Source organism: Schistocerca gregaria, chromosome 9 (assembly GCF_023897955.1).
Source record: "Schistocerca gregaria isolate iqSchGreg1 chromosome 9, iqSchGreg1.2, whole genome shotgun sequence".
NCBI classification, from domain to species: Eukaryota; Metazoa; Arthropoda; class Insecta; order Orthoptera; family Acrididae; genus Schistocerca; species Schistocerca gregaria.
Window position 1 is genome coordinate 101,890,930 of NC_064928.1, and position 17,370 is coordinate 101,908,299.

Below are 17,370 nucleotides of genomic sequence, written 5' to 3' on the forward strand. Positions count from 1 at the left end.
CACTTTTCTGACATCTTTCAGAGGAAACAACTGGGACACTTTGATGGCCACATTTAAATTACGCAGCCTAATACTTCATGGTGGAAATTTCAATAGAAACGTTACCGTGGACATTTATGAATCTCAAATTAATTTTAGTTGGCATCAAACATTCTTTTTTTAAAAAAAAAAAATTATCATTGGACAGTATTCGATTTCCTAAATTTTCAAGAATTCTCTCACTGTGACTAGTTCAGACAGCTGCCTACAGCCAATTGCTGGACAAAATTATTCGTTGTTTCACATGGAACCTGTTGAAAGTAATTCCAATGTCTGGGGAAAAATCACATGCCTCGTGCTGTGGTCTATGAGTGAGTCCAAGAACTTTTCAGACCACCCTCATATGTTATTAAGTATTTGTCTGGGATGTGTGGCTCAGTGGGCACGTGCACAACTGCATAGCTAGTGGTTGTTCAATGGTTCAATTTTGGGTCCCCAGTTGGTTGTAAGGTATGCCACTTATCCCTTATTTTACTTCTGGAAATGATTTTGCTCATGTGAAAAGTGATAACTTGCTTCATATTTCAGAATCCACATTAAATTTACATCCCTCTATAACTGGCTGGATAAGTCAGTTAAAAGTTGGTCAAAGGCAATGTATACCTCCTCCAACAGACTGTGCCTAATAAAGCACCGTGGGCTTCACGCCAAACACTGGTTTGGGGACAGCTGTATCTTTGTGTTTGGAGTATTAAATCACAAAAATAAGATGAAAATATCCACACGTGTAAAATTTATAGTGAGAAACAGGCTTCTCAAAGTGAAAACTAGTAAAAAATTACTTAAGCACTGTAGAGAAACTGATCAGTACCAGAAGCAGAATAGATGACACCCACCCACAGCTGCAATCTGCAAGTAGAAAACTTACGGCTGGTGGCTGCAAAGACACATAAACAGCCTGTAGGATTTTTTTTTTTTTTTTAAATCGAGCTATTATTAGCCAAGTGCAAGCATAGAAGCTGAAGGAACCCCTGTCAAAGTAGCAGAAACAGGGAGAATACAATCACAGTTCGGAAAATACTTTCAAAAGACACTGTTGCAAAAATTGCTTAGTTCATTTAATTACTACTCTGGGTATTAAATTACTAAAAATGTCAAGCTCTTACATTATGTTCAACTGGGAATCTTTAGAAATCTAATGAAAGATTTTTTGGCATATTTAATATGAACTTTATTTATTGTTTTTGTAAAGCTAATTTTCCCCAGTGTTTGTGAAAGTATTTTTTAATTAGTCCACATGTTAGTATTACAGCTTACAAAATGTAAGTGAACCATTTAAGTCATGTGGCTCTCGTACAGGAATATACTAGAATATTGTGCAGTAATGCAATAGAGTTTTTTAAAATGGCAAATTAAGAGTGTTTATTTATAATGAACACATAAGTGTACCAGATATAGCTTTCAAGAGGTTGTGACTGATAGGAAGGAGCAGAAGGTGAGGACATGATAGAGTGAACTGTAAAAGCATCCTGAATCAGTTTCTGAATGGCTTTCTGGCCAAAGCAACTACTCATTATGAGTGCATGTCACTAGCCTGCATTTAAATCATCTGCCAACTGTGTTGCATTTGACTCCGTGTCGTGTATGATCAGTTGACTGCTCTGTTTGTAGAGTTCTAAATTTGGGGTAAGGACTATGGGACCAAACTTCTGAGGTTATCAGTCCCTAGGCTTATGCACTACTTAATCTGTTTTAAACTAACTTACACTATGGACAACACATACACCTATGCCCGAGGGAGGACTCGAACCTCCAACGGGGGGAGCTGCGCAAACCGTGACAAGACTGCATGGCTACACCGCACAGCTGTAGAGTTCTAAAACCATGAATGTGCAAAGACTGTGCCTGCACAGATAGAGGGGCCATGGCATTGACTGCTAACACTGGAAGGTAACCTGTTCTCACAACACTCATTCATGTTACGGTAATTGATTTTGTTCATTTGTATCTTGTTATTTTTATAACAACAAAAATGATCAATTACTGATAATGTAAATCAGTTGATAAAAAAAATCTAGTTACACCTGCCCGCACACGCACACACACACACACACACACACACACACACACACACACACACACACACACACACACAGTTGAAGGCGGTAAGGAAGAGGGGTGAAGGAAAAGGACTGGAGATGTTTAGGGAAAGGGGTACAGTTTAGAAAGATCACCCAGAACGCCTGGTCAGGGGAAACTTATCAGACTGGATCAGAAGGAAAGATTTATTGTTGGCGAATGCACTGGACGAGATTTGAAAACCTGAGAGTTTAAAGATAGACAACAGGGTAATGCGCAAGACAGAGATTACTACTAAAACAAAGTGTACGGGTTAATAAGAGAGAAAAACTAAGAGCATTGTATGTAACAGACATGTGAGTGGGGGGGGGGGGGGGGCGGGGGGGGGGGGTCAAAAATAGACAAATCAGAAAATGAAAGATGTAGAAAACTCAAATTTACTGAAGAAAGGAGTATTTACCGTGAATAAATGCTTGTGTTACATACAATGCACTTAGCTTTTCACTCTTGTTAACTCGTGCACGATGTTTTAAGTAGTAATTTCTGTCTTGGATATTACCAAGTCTTCCATCTTTAATATCTCATGTTTTCAAATCTTGTCCAGTGTGGTCCCCAACAATCAAGTCTCTCCTTCTTATCCCATCTGGTAAGTCTCCCCTGACCTGGAGTTCTGGGTGACTTTTCTAAATTGTACCCTGTTCCCTAACATCTCCAGTCCTTTTACTTCACCCCTCTTCTTTCCCCTTCAATCTTTCAGCCAGAAGTAGGAGCCACTGCCTCTGAAAGCTTGTAAAAATTAAATCCTTTTGTGGGGGTATCTCCCTGCCGCCACTTGGTGAGTAGATTTCTTTTTAATCTATTCATTTACATTATATTGTCAATAATCAGTTATTTTCGTTGTTACAAGAGCCCATATGGCCATCATTCCTTCTTATGTAACCCTCTTATCAGTCTTCGTTGCCATCTGTTGTGTCCAAACCATTGTCTGCTGTCTACCTTTAGTGCTAGTATTCCGATTGATTATTATCTGTACCAACCAGATTAATCAACACTTTGCCCCTACATCGTTTCTATTTCCAGTTTTCATGCATGCATTGTTATTTGTGAATTTGCATATAAGAATTCCACTGTTGTTCACAAACTTGCTTACAGTTCACTACTGCTGGGCTTTCTCTTGATCTTCTTCCACCAATTTATTTTCAAATTTGACAGCTATTTTCTTTCATACCCTCCACTTACACTGTTTATATGCAATTCTTTCACATTTTTGTTTACTGCTGCCTCCTAAATTACATTATTTGCCAAGCAAAGTAGAATATAGTTCCCATTATCTCCTGTGACTATTTCTTTCTGTCTGACCATTTTTAAAATTTCGTCTCCTTTTGTGACTTTGCCTATACCCCCCCCCCCCCCCCCCCTCCCCAATTATTTTTTCTGATCAAATAGACCACTTTTGTGACAAGAAGCTCTCACACACTCATTGCCTGTTGTTGATCATTGCCTGTTCTCAGGATTTCTGTGCAGATTTTTCTGATTTTTCCAATTTTTTTTCCATTTTTTTATCTTTTTTCACTATCTACCTCATGTTTTGTGCACTACCACCATTTCTAACTCGCCAAACTGTCCTTACTTGCCATGATGAATCCCATCATATATTACATCCATTCTTTTCAAAAACATGCTTTTGCACTATCAAAATTAAGGTTTCACATTCTGTTTTTTGAAACTTGCTTCTCCCTTGGAGTTACTCCCAAAGGCCTAATGTTGAAAAGTTCCTTATTTTGGATGTAATCCTACTATGCACCAGCCTCTTTTACAGTTCAAATACAGCAATCTGTTGCACTTACCCGACTAATCTGTGACTGACCTGTGGCCTCATTAGCCAGTTTCCACTTCACCAGACATCTCTTCTTCTACAATATCCTGCAGTTATCTACCAAGCCAACGTCAGACTACAACAACATGCCAGACTTCACCTCAAAAAGCTATCCTACCTACTCCTAAACTACCACAACATTGGTGTTTCCTTTCCTGTTCCTCTGCAGCTCCCCAAACATCCACACCATCAACCACAACTAGACTCCTACAAACGGAGCTTGACCAATCTCCTTAACATCCCTTAGTCTTCACCACTGCCTCCCAGTCCAGTAATAACTCATAATCACAAGAACCAGTCACAACAACACAGTGTCCTTAACATCTCATCCAAAGCACTCTCCCCTTGGAATTATCTGTGGGCCTCACTTTCAGCCCTGAACCTGCAGTTAACCATGCTGCTTTGGTGAAGAACTTACTTTCCTTTACATGTAATGTCGACTGGAAATATCACTTTGCTACCCAATCCCAAAAATTTTCCAGCACCGAACCTGGCATTGAAGCCTGTTGTGAACAGTTCTGACCGTGATCCCAACTTGATCCACCGCCACTATCTCAGAAACATTACTTACTAGCTTCCCAAGAATTCCTCACATCCAGCATTGCTTCACAACCCTTCCTTAGGTCCCTCCCTACAACATGACTCTAACCTGTCCTCTGAAGATCTCCAGGCTCTACGTAGAGCCTGGAGTTCTGCAGACAACAGGTAATGATTCCATCATTATCCTCCCAACAGACAAAGGATCTATCACTGTGGTACTTGACTGACAGGAGTATATGGGTGAAGGTCTACAGTAGCTGTCTGACACCGCTACATACAGCATCTGCCATCAAGATCCCACCTATTATTCAAACTAATCTACAGTCCCTCCTAAAAACGTCACGCCCCTCACAAGGACACTCCCCAATCCATAGAACTCCTAACCCCAACCAAACCATGCACCCCTATCTTTTACCTTCTTCCTAAGATCCACAAGATTGTCTGAAATTTGTGCCCATCCCACTCCTACCACACACCTTGCTTGTCACCATTGATGCCATCTCCCTCTATGCCAACATCTCCCACGGACATGTTTTGTCTGCTGCTGAAAATTTCCCTGTCAACACCCATCTGATTCCAAGCCTATGATATCCTTCTTGATCACCTTAATCAATTTAATCCTTACTAACAATTACTTTACCTTTGGGGGGCAGACATACAAACAGATCAGGGGTACAGCACACCACTTGTCACCCAGTGTTATCCTGGTCTTAGATGTATAATCAGCTACTTCGATAAGGCCATGACTTCCTAAAATCATGCCCTGAAATGAGATCCATCCTGTCTGAGATTTTGCCCACTGCACTTAGAATAGCGTTTTGTCACCCTCCCAATCCCCACAATATCCTTGTCAGATCCTATGCTCCTTCTGCACCCATCTCCTTATTCTCTGATCTTACCCCTGTAACCATCCCCACTGCAAGGCTTGCCCTATGCACCCTCCTAACCGCCACCATATACACTATCAAAGGGAGAGCCACCTGTCAAACGGCACATGTCACATACTAGTTATATGTAAATACTGTTTGGCCTTTTACATCGGCATGACTACCACCAGTTATCAGTCAGGATAAGTGGGTATAGCACAAGGATATGCAGGAGCACACAATATCCTGTTGCAGAGTGTGTTGTATAACATGACAGTCATGACCTTGGTGCATGTTTCACCACATCTGGATTCTTCCCCCAGACACCAGTGTCTCAGAACTCCACAGGTGGGAAGTAACACTACTACACGACCTTGGGTCTCGCCACCCACCTGGCCTTAATTTATGTTAATTCCTTCTGTCTCAGCATTTGTTCAAAGTAAGTACTCCTTTCTTTACTACTTTTTAGTTTTCTACATCTTTCATTTTCTGACTTGTCTATTTTTCACCATCTCCCCTCCAACTCTGTTTTAGCTTTTCACTCTTAATAACTGTGCACGATGTGTTAGTAGTAATCTCTGTCTTGCATATTATGCTGTTGTCCACCTTTAAGCTCTCAGGTTTTCAAATCTCATTCAGTGCAGTCCCCAACAATCAGTGTTTCCTTCTGATCTGGTCCGGTAAGTCTTCCCTGACTCAGGATTCTGAGTGATGAAAAATGTAGCCCGTTCCCTAAACCTCTCCAGTCCTTTTCCTTTACCCTTCTTCCTTCCTTTTCAACTCTTCTGCCAGAAGGAGCCACTGGCTCTGAAAGCTTGTAAAAGTTAAATCCTTTTGCATGTGTGTCATCCTCCTGGTGAGTAGATTTCTTTTTATCTGTCCATTCATATTATATTGCTATTTTTATGTCATTATTTTCATTATTTCCTTTGTTTGCTGAGGTTGATTGAGGACTTGCTATTTTCCTACTAGTGTTCTCCCACAAGAGAGCAAACATCTCACATCAGACCAAAAGATATTAAGACCCTCTGCACGACCCAAACAACTCATTGCCGGCATGAGATGGCAACAAATCAGCAGCGAATCCCTTTGTGTTTAGTTAAGAAGGGCTCCACAGATGGTGTGATTGCTGAGTGACTTCCCAGTTAATTGCTTGCAATGCATTGTCAGCCAGTTAGCAGCGACTCATCATCCATGTTGCCAAGCGATCCGAGTTGCATCATGTCCTCGAACAGAGCTCCGTGGTGGTTCAGTTTGAAGATGAATGAGCAGGTCGTGAGTATTAGCTTTGTATGGAAAGTTGAAAAGCATCTTTTTAATTGTGCCTGTCTGCAACTTGACGTGTCTGCTTCATGGTAAGTAGCAATCTGCCTTTTTCTACATTGTTTATATTCTTAACAGGAATTTCCATTGTTTGATCATCACCACATTCTGAGGTGTATAAGTCTCGTATTTGGGTTTCCATAATAAAAGCAACAATGTTTTATGGTGAAAGAAATCAGCTTCGACAGATCACTGTTGCATTGTTTAGTCATACTATAAAAAGTTATGAATTATCTTTCCGTTACAGAATTTTCTTCACTTTGTCATTCGTGTGTAATAATAATAATAATAATAATAATAATAATAATAATAATAATCGAAAGTGACATCAGAAAGAGACGAATGAAATTTTATGGACACCTACACAGATTACCTGGAAACAGGTTAACTAAACGTCTATTGGACTATGTGACATCACTTAAAGCAACAATACCCTGGGTAACTGAAGTTAAGAAGGATTTGACAAAAGCAAAAATTGACATAACAGACGCATCAGACAGGGATACATTCAGAAGAAAAATTGACAAGTGGAAGTTTACTTCAGAGACGGCACCAAAACCATACCGACCAAAGTGGAGTGAAGAAAGAAAGAAGGCCTTTGGGGAGAAAATGAAGAAATATTGGCAAAACAAGAAGAACCTAAAGAAATATTGATAAATCACCTGCTTATCGTTCTCCTATGGGGACATTCGATAATAATAATAAAAAAAATAATAATTCTTCAAGACTTTGTAACTAAAAATCTAAGAATCCGACCTTGCCTAGGGTATTGGCCAGTCACACATGGTGGATAGTGAACATTCTATCATATATGGTGGACAGCTGTGAATATAGAATAAGCAGTCTCAGAGCGAGGCAAAATAAAACCAAATCCACTTTGTATCTGCCTTGTTGCAAGTGACAGACTGGTAGTGTCTGTTCACCTGTGGTGCGGCTGAAATTTATATTCTGGAACTAATCCTTCCAGTCTTAACAGTCTGCGTTCATTCAGTGAGTCTACTCAGCCTCACTTGCTTCCAGATACAATCGTCATGGAGCATTTTGATTATCACATTATTATCCCAGATGGTCAATCCACTGCCAATATTACTGGCACAACTGGTCTTCTGGATTCTGGGACGGCAGGTTCAAATATAATGTGATTCAACAGAGGACGTTCGAGTTCTTTGGCTAGGTTAAAACCAAAATACATTTTTTGCAACACTTACAAACACTTTTGCAGTCAAGGAAACTTCATAAATTGGGAGATACATTAAAAGAACAGAAGATCCAAATTTTAGCACTTCAGGAAACCTGAATGATGAATAATAACACCATGGATTTCAGTAATTATCATCTTTTTAAAAGTAAGATTGATAAAAGAATACTTAATAATACACCAAATCTGGGAGTTGCTTTTGCAGTCTCCAAAAATATTTTAAATTCAATAACGGAGGTACAACCCACAAATAATAGACTAACGACAGCTTCTCTTAAATGCACAAATAAAGCATACACTTTAATTAATGCCTATATACCGGTCGTTGAGGATAACTGTAAAAAACCTGAAACAGTTAATGAGCTTGGGAAACATTAGAAAGTATAATCTCAAAAATTACCCTTGAACCATGTTAAAATTATAATGGGTGATATTAACGCACCATAAGGTATAGAGGAAAAAATATAAGAAAAGATTGGGTAGATTTCTTGTGTGTAAATGGACCAACCAGAATGGCCAAAGACTTGTTGAAATGTGCAAAAAATTTTAACCTTAAAATCATGTCAACATATTTTTAAAAAAACCTTCTAAACAAAAAAAATCCAGACACCCAATACATTTATTGGAGAATTTCAAATCAATCATGGAGCAATTTCATACCCTACCTACAAATAAATTTTAAATGTCCGAGTTAGAAAGGGGCTAATATTGATTCTCACCATTATTTAACACAAATAAAAGTAAAACTACAAAACAAAAACTTTTGTCCCAAAATTTGACATTTCTAAAATAACCCCAGTTCTGACAAACTAACTCGACAAAAAACAATCCAACAATTGGCAAGGCCTAAAAGAAAAGTTCATCAAAACAGCACAAAATTTAATTGTGCTTAAAAAAAATAAATGAAAGCACCCTTCATGGAACACAGATTGTGAAACAGCAGCTAAGTCTAGGCATAAGGCATTCAAAAATAGGAATAGCAACAAAAATGAAAATATGTGCAACACATTTCTAACTATAAGAAACGAAACATTTAAATTAATCTGACAGACTAAAGGAAACTACAAAAATGCCCAACTGTTAGAAACTGAAAAAGACTTCCAAAACAACAATACAAGAAACTTTCATAAAACATTCAAAACAAAGCTAGTCGGTCAAAATTTTTGCTTCAAAAATGAAAATGGCAGTTTGGCTCTTAACAACCAGAAAAAGTGTAGGGTACTTGCTACTTACTTTGAAAAACTATTGAACTGTCCAGAACCAGCGAATACTTTCCAACCACATCAAACTAATCACAACCACCCTAATTCCAAAGAACCTGATGAAATCTAAATAATTAAACAAAGTAAGAGACTTAAAAACAACAAAGCATATGGAGAAGATGGTATAGTTGCAGAGCTACTAAAATCAGCTGGCCCTAGCTCTGTAAGAGAGATCACTCAATAAATAGGACATATGTAGCACACTTAGAAAATACCTGATGACTAGAAAACTGCCCTAATTCATGCATTGCATTAAAAATGAGATAGAATCAATGTTAATAGTTACCGATGAATCTCTATTCTCCCAGTCACATACAAAATTCTCTTGCAATGTTTACTTGATCAAGGCCAAGAATGGTTAGATCCTAAAATTGGTGAATACCAAGCAGACTTTCCAAATAGATCCCATCTTTAACAAATTGCTAATTTAAAACTATTTGTTAGGCATCAAAGGATTTCAGGTAACAATACTGTATATATATATTTGTGGGTTTTAAAAAGGCCTACAACCCAGTTGGTTGTGAATCTCTTTCCAAATTTTAAAGGAACAAGGGCTAGAGGAAAAAAACAAAAAAACTCTTAACACTGATTAAGGAAATGGAAAGTGACACTAGCTCTAATGTTAAATTCATGGGAGAAATTTCTGAATCGTCTGATATAAAGACTGGTGTTGGACAGGGAGATGGACTCTCCCCATTACTGTTTAACTGTGTGTTGGAGAAGTTAATTACTGAATGGTGTGAGCCAAAGTCAAGTCAAATTAGATCAATTCATCAAGTTAGGTAGAAGTAATATTAGAGAAGTTTGTCTCACCTTTGCAAATTATCTGGCAGTTTTAACTAGGGAAAATGCCACAGCTCAAAAACAGATTGAAATTCAAAGAATTAGCGGGAAAAGTAGGACTACAAGTATCGTTTGAAAAAATGGAATATATGACATGCAACAAAATTTTGGAACACAAAATATGGAGAAATAAAATGGTTTTTCAATCATATAAAAAAACATTCTGGAAAAAGCTGCAAACAAAGATTGCTATAAAAAAGGGCATCTGCATTCAGATTAACAAAAAATATAATAAAAATTTACTTTCTAGATTCAGTAAACTTAGGCGTTACAGCACCTCAATCAAACCTAAATGTCTTTATGGAGCGGAAGCTTTAATTTTAAATAGAAAGAGATATATCGAAGAAATTTGATAGAAACATAGATTATTGGCAAAATTAGGCCTCAGAATTACTGATATAGAAACTTATATGCTGAAAAGTAATAAGGAAATAGAAGACTACACAGAATACATCATGACATGAGAAATGAAGACTTAAATTTTATGAGCATATTAAAAGAATGGCACTCACTAAGTTGACAAAACAAACAATAGAATTATATGAAAACAGAAATAAGGCAAAACTGAGCCAATTAAATGGGTCTCTGCAGTTAAGGAGGATCTTAAAGTAGCCGGTATAACTCGAGCAGATGTTACAGATAGAAAAATATTCAGACAAAAGATATTTGATTTGAAAATTGCTAAGAGTGAAATTAGAAAATTTACTGAACACTGTGGTCTGGTGAAGGAAAGAGACTTCATTATGAAAGGATGAAACAAATTTTGACGCAAAGGGAGGCCAACCATCTGAAGTGATACTGATGTAGTGTACCTCAAGTGGTCCTATTGGGCCCATATGTGAATAATAATAATAATAATAATAATAATAATAATAATAATAATAATAATAATAACAAGAAGCCATATCTTCCTCTGAGCTTGAATCTGTGCATGAAATGCTGAGTATAGCCTAAAGATGCTCAAGTGTGACAAATAATAACCTTTCTCCTTCTCACTTGCATACAGCAACAGCAGTTTCTCAATTATTAGTTGCCCCAGTGTGTGGAGCTGTGTTCCCAGCTAATCAGCAACCAGTTGCTGATATAGGTCTTTTGTATCCGTTATTAGTTTTCAGGTGTTTGAAAATTCGTGGCTAAATGAGATTTAGTATGACATGCATGCATTTTGTGTATGATGTTTGGGCAACCTGTGGCATTGTTTCCAGTTCGAAGTATTACTTCATTGATTATGGAAAACTGGCAGGAAGGTGCCATGCTGTCACCAGCCCTGACAGTGGTAGGGTTGGCTTTCCGTATCTGCCTTTTGCAGTCGGTGTCACGTGTGCTGTCTGAAAAGGCAGGGCCACAGTCCCAGGGGACTACTACGAACATTGCATCGCTGGCCAGGCTGTAAGTAATGTTTTACGCTATGTAAAAATGACAGAAAAGGAACATTTGACAATTTGAATCAGTGCCACATAACCCCAAAGCTTAGCAAACTGGATTCACATTCGGGAGGATGACTCTTCAAATCTCCATCCGGGTATCCATATTTAGGTTTTCCATGATCCCCTTAAATTGCCCCTGGCAAAGGCCGGGGAAAACAGAATGGCCTATTTCCTTCTCCTTTCTTTCATAACCCTGTCATCCATCTCTGTGACCATGCTGTTGACTGTACATGAAACTCTGATCTTCCTTCCTTCCAAAAGTATAAGTTTGCTCATCTGGTATTCATTCTTTGGTAGATTTGTAGTTGTTTAGTGATAATTGTCATCCAACTGGCGAAGGGTTTGTGTACACATACTGCAGTAATTGGTTTTCAAACTGCATGTATGTTTATAATAATCCATGTTTCTTTTCTGATGTTCAGCTTTGGCAGAAGTAAACATTTGAACCAGATAGGGAAACTGCATTAATAGGCAGCAAATGGCAAAGTTCTCTAGTGGTACACTAATACAATCTTGGTCACAATTCAGTGGATTCACATTGTTCACAGTCTGGCACTGGCTGGCTAATAACACACAACTTGTGTTTCAGTATCTGAGCAGAGACTGCCTCGAAGTAGATATACATTTTGATTGACTAAATTATGTTAGCATAATGAAAGCTATTCTCCATTCACAAAGTAGTTTTCATTTTCATGGCAGAACATGAACGGACTTGTAACTCAATGTTCATGTTCTAGTAGTAAAATAGGAACTGACTGTGGTTGTGTGTCCCACAAAATGTTGAAATGCAGAGCTGTTATGTATGAAATAATGACACAGAAAGTAAGGAAAAATTAAAGGGTACACTGATACAATTGGCAAAGGAGGAGTTCAAGTGTGAGCTGTGTAAATAGAAAATGAGAAAAATTTTAGGCACTGTTATCGAGAAATTTAAATTTTCTGAATTGAATAATTAACATACTTGTAAGCATTTTGGAATCAGAAAAAAACTAGCTTACAAAGTTTTGGTACTGGCTTTTATAAATAATCACAATTTAAAGTTGGAACTTTCCAGAACAATACTAATAACTTTCGAAACTTAATTTTTGGAGAAAGTAAAAAAAATGTTGAAAAGTGGGGGCTGAGCAATTTTAAAAATGTGCTGTACTAATTTAGAAACAAACAGCTATTTGTTCACTGAGAATTTCAGCTTCAACAGGTTTGTAGGCATATGGCAAATCACATGTATTATTATAAATAAAATGGTTCAGGTAAACTAACTAGATTCTAATCAACAGTAAGAGAGAAGTTGCACAATGATTAATGGATTCAACAATCATAGCTTAAATAAAATAATTACAGATTTCTGGTAATTGCTTTTATGTATTATTAACAAAACAATGCCAGAAAAGAGAAAGAGACAACATTTATGCTAGGAGTGGTAGAACAAGTACGATTATCCCACCTGACTCTGTCGCATAATCCAAATAAATCCGCCTGATGATGCAGGTTTGAACCTCTGAAACTCGGTAGAAGTAAAATAAATTGTGTCTGTTAACAGTAAACTTATTATTTCATTTGAAGTGAAAATGTTTTGAAATGTTTGGGCGACAAAATTCATCATGTGATCTTTGTTGTGAACATGCACCACATATTTTGCTTTGACCATCAATCAACTGTTACTGCTAGTTTCTTAATTGCATTACTTTCTTGTAGAAAGATGGGGCCCTCATAACCTGATTTTCAGTGTTCAGCTACCAAACTACACAGCAGACTGCATTCGCAACACATGAAAGTTTGGTACCTATGTTTAAACAAAAGTGACTCATGAGAGGTGAGACATGGTGTAGAAGTAATATGCCAGATGCTGTAGACTGATTTGCAAAGAGTAGTCTCTCATGAACCTTGTTGCTGATCAGTTTTGATTCCAGTTCTGCTTGAAGATTATTGGAGTTAAAGTCACTCCTGTAAAAGATGCTTTAGTTAGTTAGGTGGATAGATAGATGGATGGATAGATAGATACATAGAGAGAGAGAGAGAGAGAGAGAGAGAGAGAGAGAGAGAGAGAGAGATTGAGTTTTATTGAATGCTGATGTTTCATGTTCTGATACAGAGGTATTTTGTTCACAGACTCCAGACAGTGGTGTGGCAAACCCTAAAGAGGACTCATCACCAGCTTCAGCAGAGGCACCCCACACACCAACGGAACTGCCTCATGTCGTAGTGGAACTTCCCACCACATCTTCAGAGCTGCTGAACACACAGGCAGAGGCGCCTCACATGATGACAGAACTGCAGAATGTGCAGGTGGAGCCACCTGGCACACCAGGGGAACTGCCCCAGATGCCGACAGAGTTGTCAGTGCCTTGCACAGTAACGGAGGTGCCAGTGTCCCACCCACCACGCGACGACGCACTGCCGCCGCCGGAACTGTCCGTGTCCCGCATGCCGGAAGATCTACCTCACACCCCCACGCAGTTGTCTTCCACACCCCCAGAACCACCACCCGTACCGAGGGAGGAGTCCCAGATGCCCGCGGGACAGCTCCACCACAGCACCGCACACCCTCTTGACGAGGACTTGTTGGACGGCCTCTGCTGCTCGGCAGAAGGTCATCCCGATGTGGCGGGCTCAGAAGAGGATGCTGGCCGGCGGGCTGCCCTGCAGGCGGTGGATGACATAGTTCGCGAGCGGCTGGGTCTAGTGGACTTCCTCGACGTGATCCCGCCACCGCACCCGTCCACGCGGGTCGAGCTCCCCGGGTTCGCGAGCTTGCAGGTGCCGCACCGTGCCGGAAGTGGAAGCGGCATTCCCACGGCTCCACCCCCCACATTCCTAGCACTGCCGGATTTAGCAGATCACATAGATCTAGATGCTCTGGGAGAAGAACTGAGTTCCTCGGCACATCCGGCTTCTGCTGCAAGTGGAGGTGAAGTTGTCGGAAGCTGAGAGTAATGCCCCAGAAAAAGAGGGCTATTTCTGAAGGACGATGTTCGTGTACCTAACGTGTGAGACCCCAAATGAAATGTGATTTGTGATACCAACGAATTTGTGATTAGCAGTGACTTTCTGTTATCCACCTCAATACAACAAAATATTTTTAGCTGGCCAGTGTGCAATGTTATGAGCAACTTCAATTCCTTTATTGATAAATTCCAAGCAGCACTAATTTAAAACATATCTAATCAATGAAATGCTACAGTTTTGATATTGCCAAAATTAAAAGGTATGAGATGGATGCTTTGAGTGCAGTTTGTTACTACTCTTTTCACGATCGGCACGGTCACAATGAATGAAGTGCTTTTTCACAACTGTTTTTCTGCTAGAAGCTTTTTCTAATTAAAGCAAATCATTCCGCTTAGAAATCAAAAATGTTCTTCTTATGGACAAAAATGTACCATTGGATCATGTTGCATTTAATGAACTGGGGTATGCATTTCCCTCTATCACAAGCCAAAATTTATTTCACTTGTGTGCTCAACTTCTCACAGATTTGCCTGACTGATTAAAAACCTTTTAGCCATTACCGGTTAACAATGGCATTGGCATTGGCATTGGCATTTGCCAGAAAAGCATTCTCGCCTGAAGTTCTGTTGAGAATCTGCAGTGGGAAACTTAATTGCTTGTTTGTTGAGAACTGAATAGGCTTGAAATGATTGTATTTCATCAGTACAAAAGTATTCTGTATGTGTACTTACAAGGATCTGTGTATAACTACTCTTCCCTCTTGGAACTATTTCCTCCCCTTTCTCCCTTGCTGTTGCCTTGTGAAAGTAATGTTCTGAAATCTGCTCTCTCTCTCTCTCTCTCTCTCTCTCTCTCTCTCTCTCTCTCTCTCTCTCTCTCTCACACACACACACACACACACACACACACACACACACACACACACACACACACACACACACACACACTCACTCACTCTCGCCCCCCCCCCCTCCCCCCCCTCCTTCAGTATCCTACACATGGAGCAAAATTGCAAATGCAGGTTTGCAGCTATCACAGTTGCAGTGAGTCAGTACTGTCCAAAGATATTATTTCTATAATGTGTAAATACAAACTCCAGCTAGTAAAGCTGAACTATTTGTGTAGTCTTTATTAGTAATAAATATGCATTTAAATATGTGTATATATATATGTATATATAGTTATGTCATATTTGGGAATTAGTTGCAGTCTTATCTGTTCACAGCTGCTAATATGAGATGATACGCTGCAATAATGGTTATTTTTTGCCACTTTATACTCATTGCACTGGTATTTTTAATAATTATTTGGAAGCAGTCTACCTCTCATAAGTGAGATAGGTAGCAGTACCTGTGAAAGAAGTCAGTTTTTTTGTTTTTTGTTTTTTCATAACTCCAGATTAATCACTTTTTCATTTTTATGTCAGCCAGCAGCTCTCCAGATGAACAATAGACGTAATTGTATCAGTTGCAGTTTGAATTAACATGTTTGTGCAACCTCTGGGTTCCTCGATGGATAGTTTCATCTTTCGTCTGCTTGATGTATTTTTACTAAAATGTGCAACTGATAAGACAACACTCTGTCCTACGTGTTCATGCAAAGACACTTTGTATATGTGTCACTGTTGTATTTTTCTGTGAGGGAGTTTGTGTGAGTGTTTTTGTCTGAGGATTATTTTTTACTAAATGTGTACCAGAAGATAGTGGTTATCCATACGTCACCTTTGAATATTTATACAGTAAGTAGACCATTACTTTCGTTGTGTTCCCTGCAATTTTGTACTTAGCCAGAGAGCCCTAACTGCTCTGCTAAGTCAGTGATGACTGAGGTCTTTGTACTCTGTACTGGATAATTTTTCTAGGTAGGAAAACAGTTCCTACTTATCTGTACCTGATTATAATAAGAGGAATATTGGCTGTTAATTCCACACTAAGTTTCACCATATTTCTTATTTGATTTAGTACTTGTGATACGATGTCAACAGTGATAACACTTTTTATAATTAGTGTTAAGTTTGCAGTTGTGTGATGACTGTGCTACCTATTTTCAGAAAGAATATAAAAATAAAAAGTGTAATATTTCACCTTATACATATTGTTTCCAGGCTGTTGACCTCAGTCCAGATTACAGTATTAATTGGAAAACAAATTGTAATAGGTTGTGAGATTACATTTTGGAAAACAAATTGTAATAGGCTGTGAAATTACCTTAACTGCACAGTAGTTGTGAGAATGAAAGTTTAGTTCCTAATTCAAGAGACATGTTCGCAGGTTTGTGAAGGGTCGCGTAACTTCTAAAATCTTGTTGAGTGGTCTGTTTTAAAATCTGAAACTACTAGTGCCTTTATTTGTTAATATTCACAGATGCAGTAATGGAGCACATGGTGGATATTTTAGACATTTCTTATAAAAGGGAAGTCAAAAGAAATAATCCATCTTATTAGTCTTTGTAGGAATTTTTTTTTTTTTTTGTCATTAATATATTGAAAGTGGACGGTATGGAGTGACGCTGTTCTTAGATTGTCTTCATACATACTGGTAGGTCTGTATTTTGGACTCTTGATGGCCCTGGGCAAAAAGATCTCTGCTTGCCCCTCCACCCCCCTTCCCTCCACCCACCCCTTCCTTCATCCTCTGCCCCACGGACTTGAAATACAGATATTTATTAGTCTGCCTAATGTGGGCATGTTTTTTGTCTGCGTAATACTTTGAGCTGCAAATTTAAAACCGTGCTTTTTTGAAGTTACAAGTAAAAAAATGTAATAAAGTGTTGGACAATAAATATAAATGCAAATACTGCTATTGTGCGTTTAAGGTACCAGGGTAAAAAACACTGATTATTTAAACAGCAAGAGTTTTTTTTTCTTGCCCTGTCATTTACAAACAACTTTATGATTTCATCATTGTTTAGTTTCACTATCAAGTCTAATTAATAGACAGACACCAAGATAACTAAGACAATCCTGTTATGTGATGTCCCTACTAATTACTTATGTGTCTGACAGCAGAAAATGATCGTTGTATTGAGCAGT

General features: G+C 38.6%; 1 protein-coding gene across 1 annotated transcript in view; it reads left to right on the plus strand.

Annotated features, from left to right (window-relative positions):
* The window catches only part of LOC126292114 (uncharacterized), a 132,028-nt gene extending 114,888 nt beyond the window's left edge, over nucleotides 1-17,140 (plus strand). The window contains exon 11 of the mRNA XM_049985940.1: nucleotides 13,503-17,140. Within this exon, the coding sequence (XP_049841897.1) occupies nucleotides 13,503-14,321 (819 nt within the window). The 3' untranslated portion in view covers nucleotides 14,322-17,140. The remainder of the gene's footprint in view (nucleotides 1-13,502) is intronic.
* The last annotated feature ends 230 nt before the right edge of the window (nucleotides 17,141-17,370 follow it).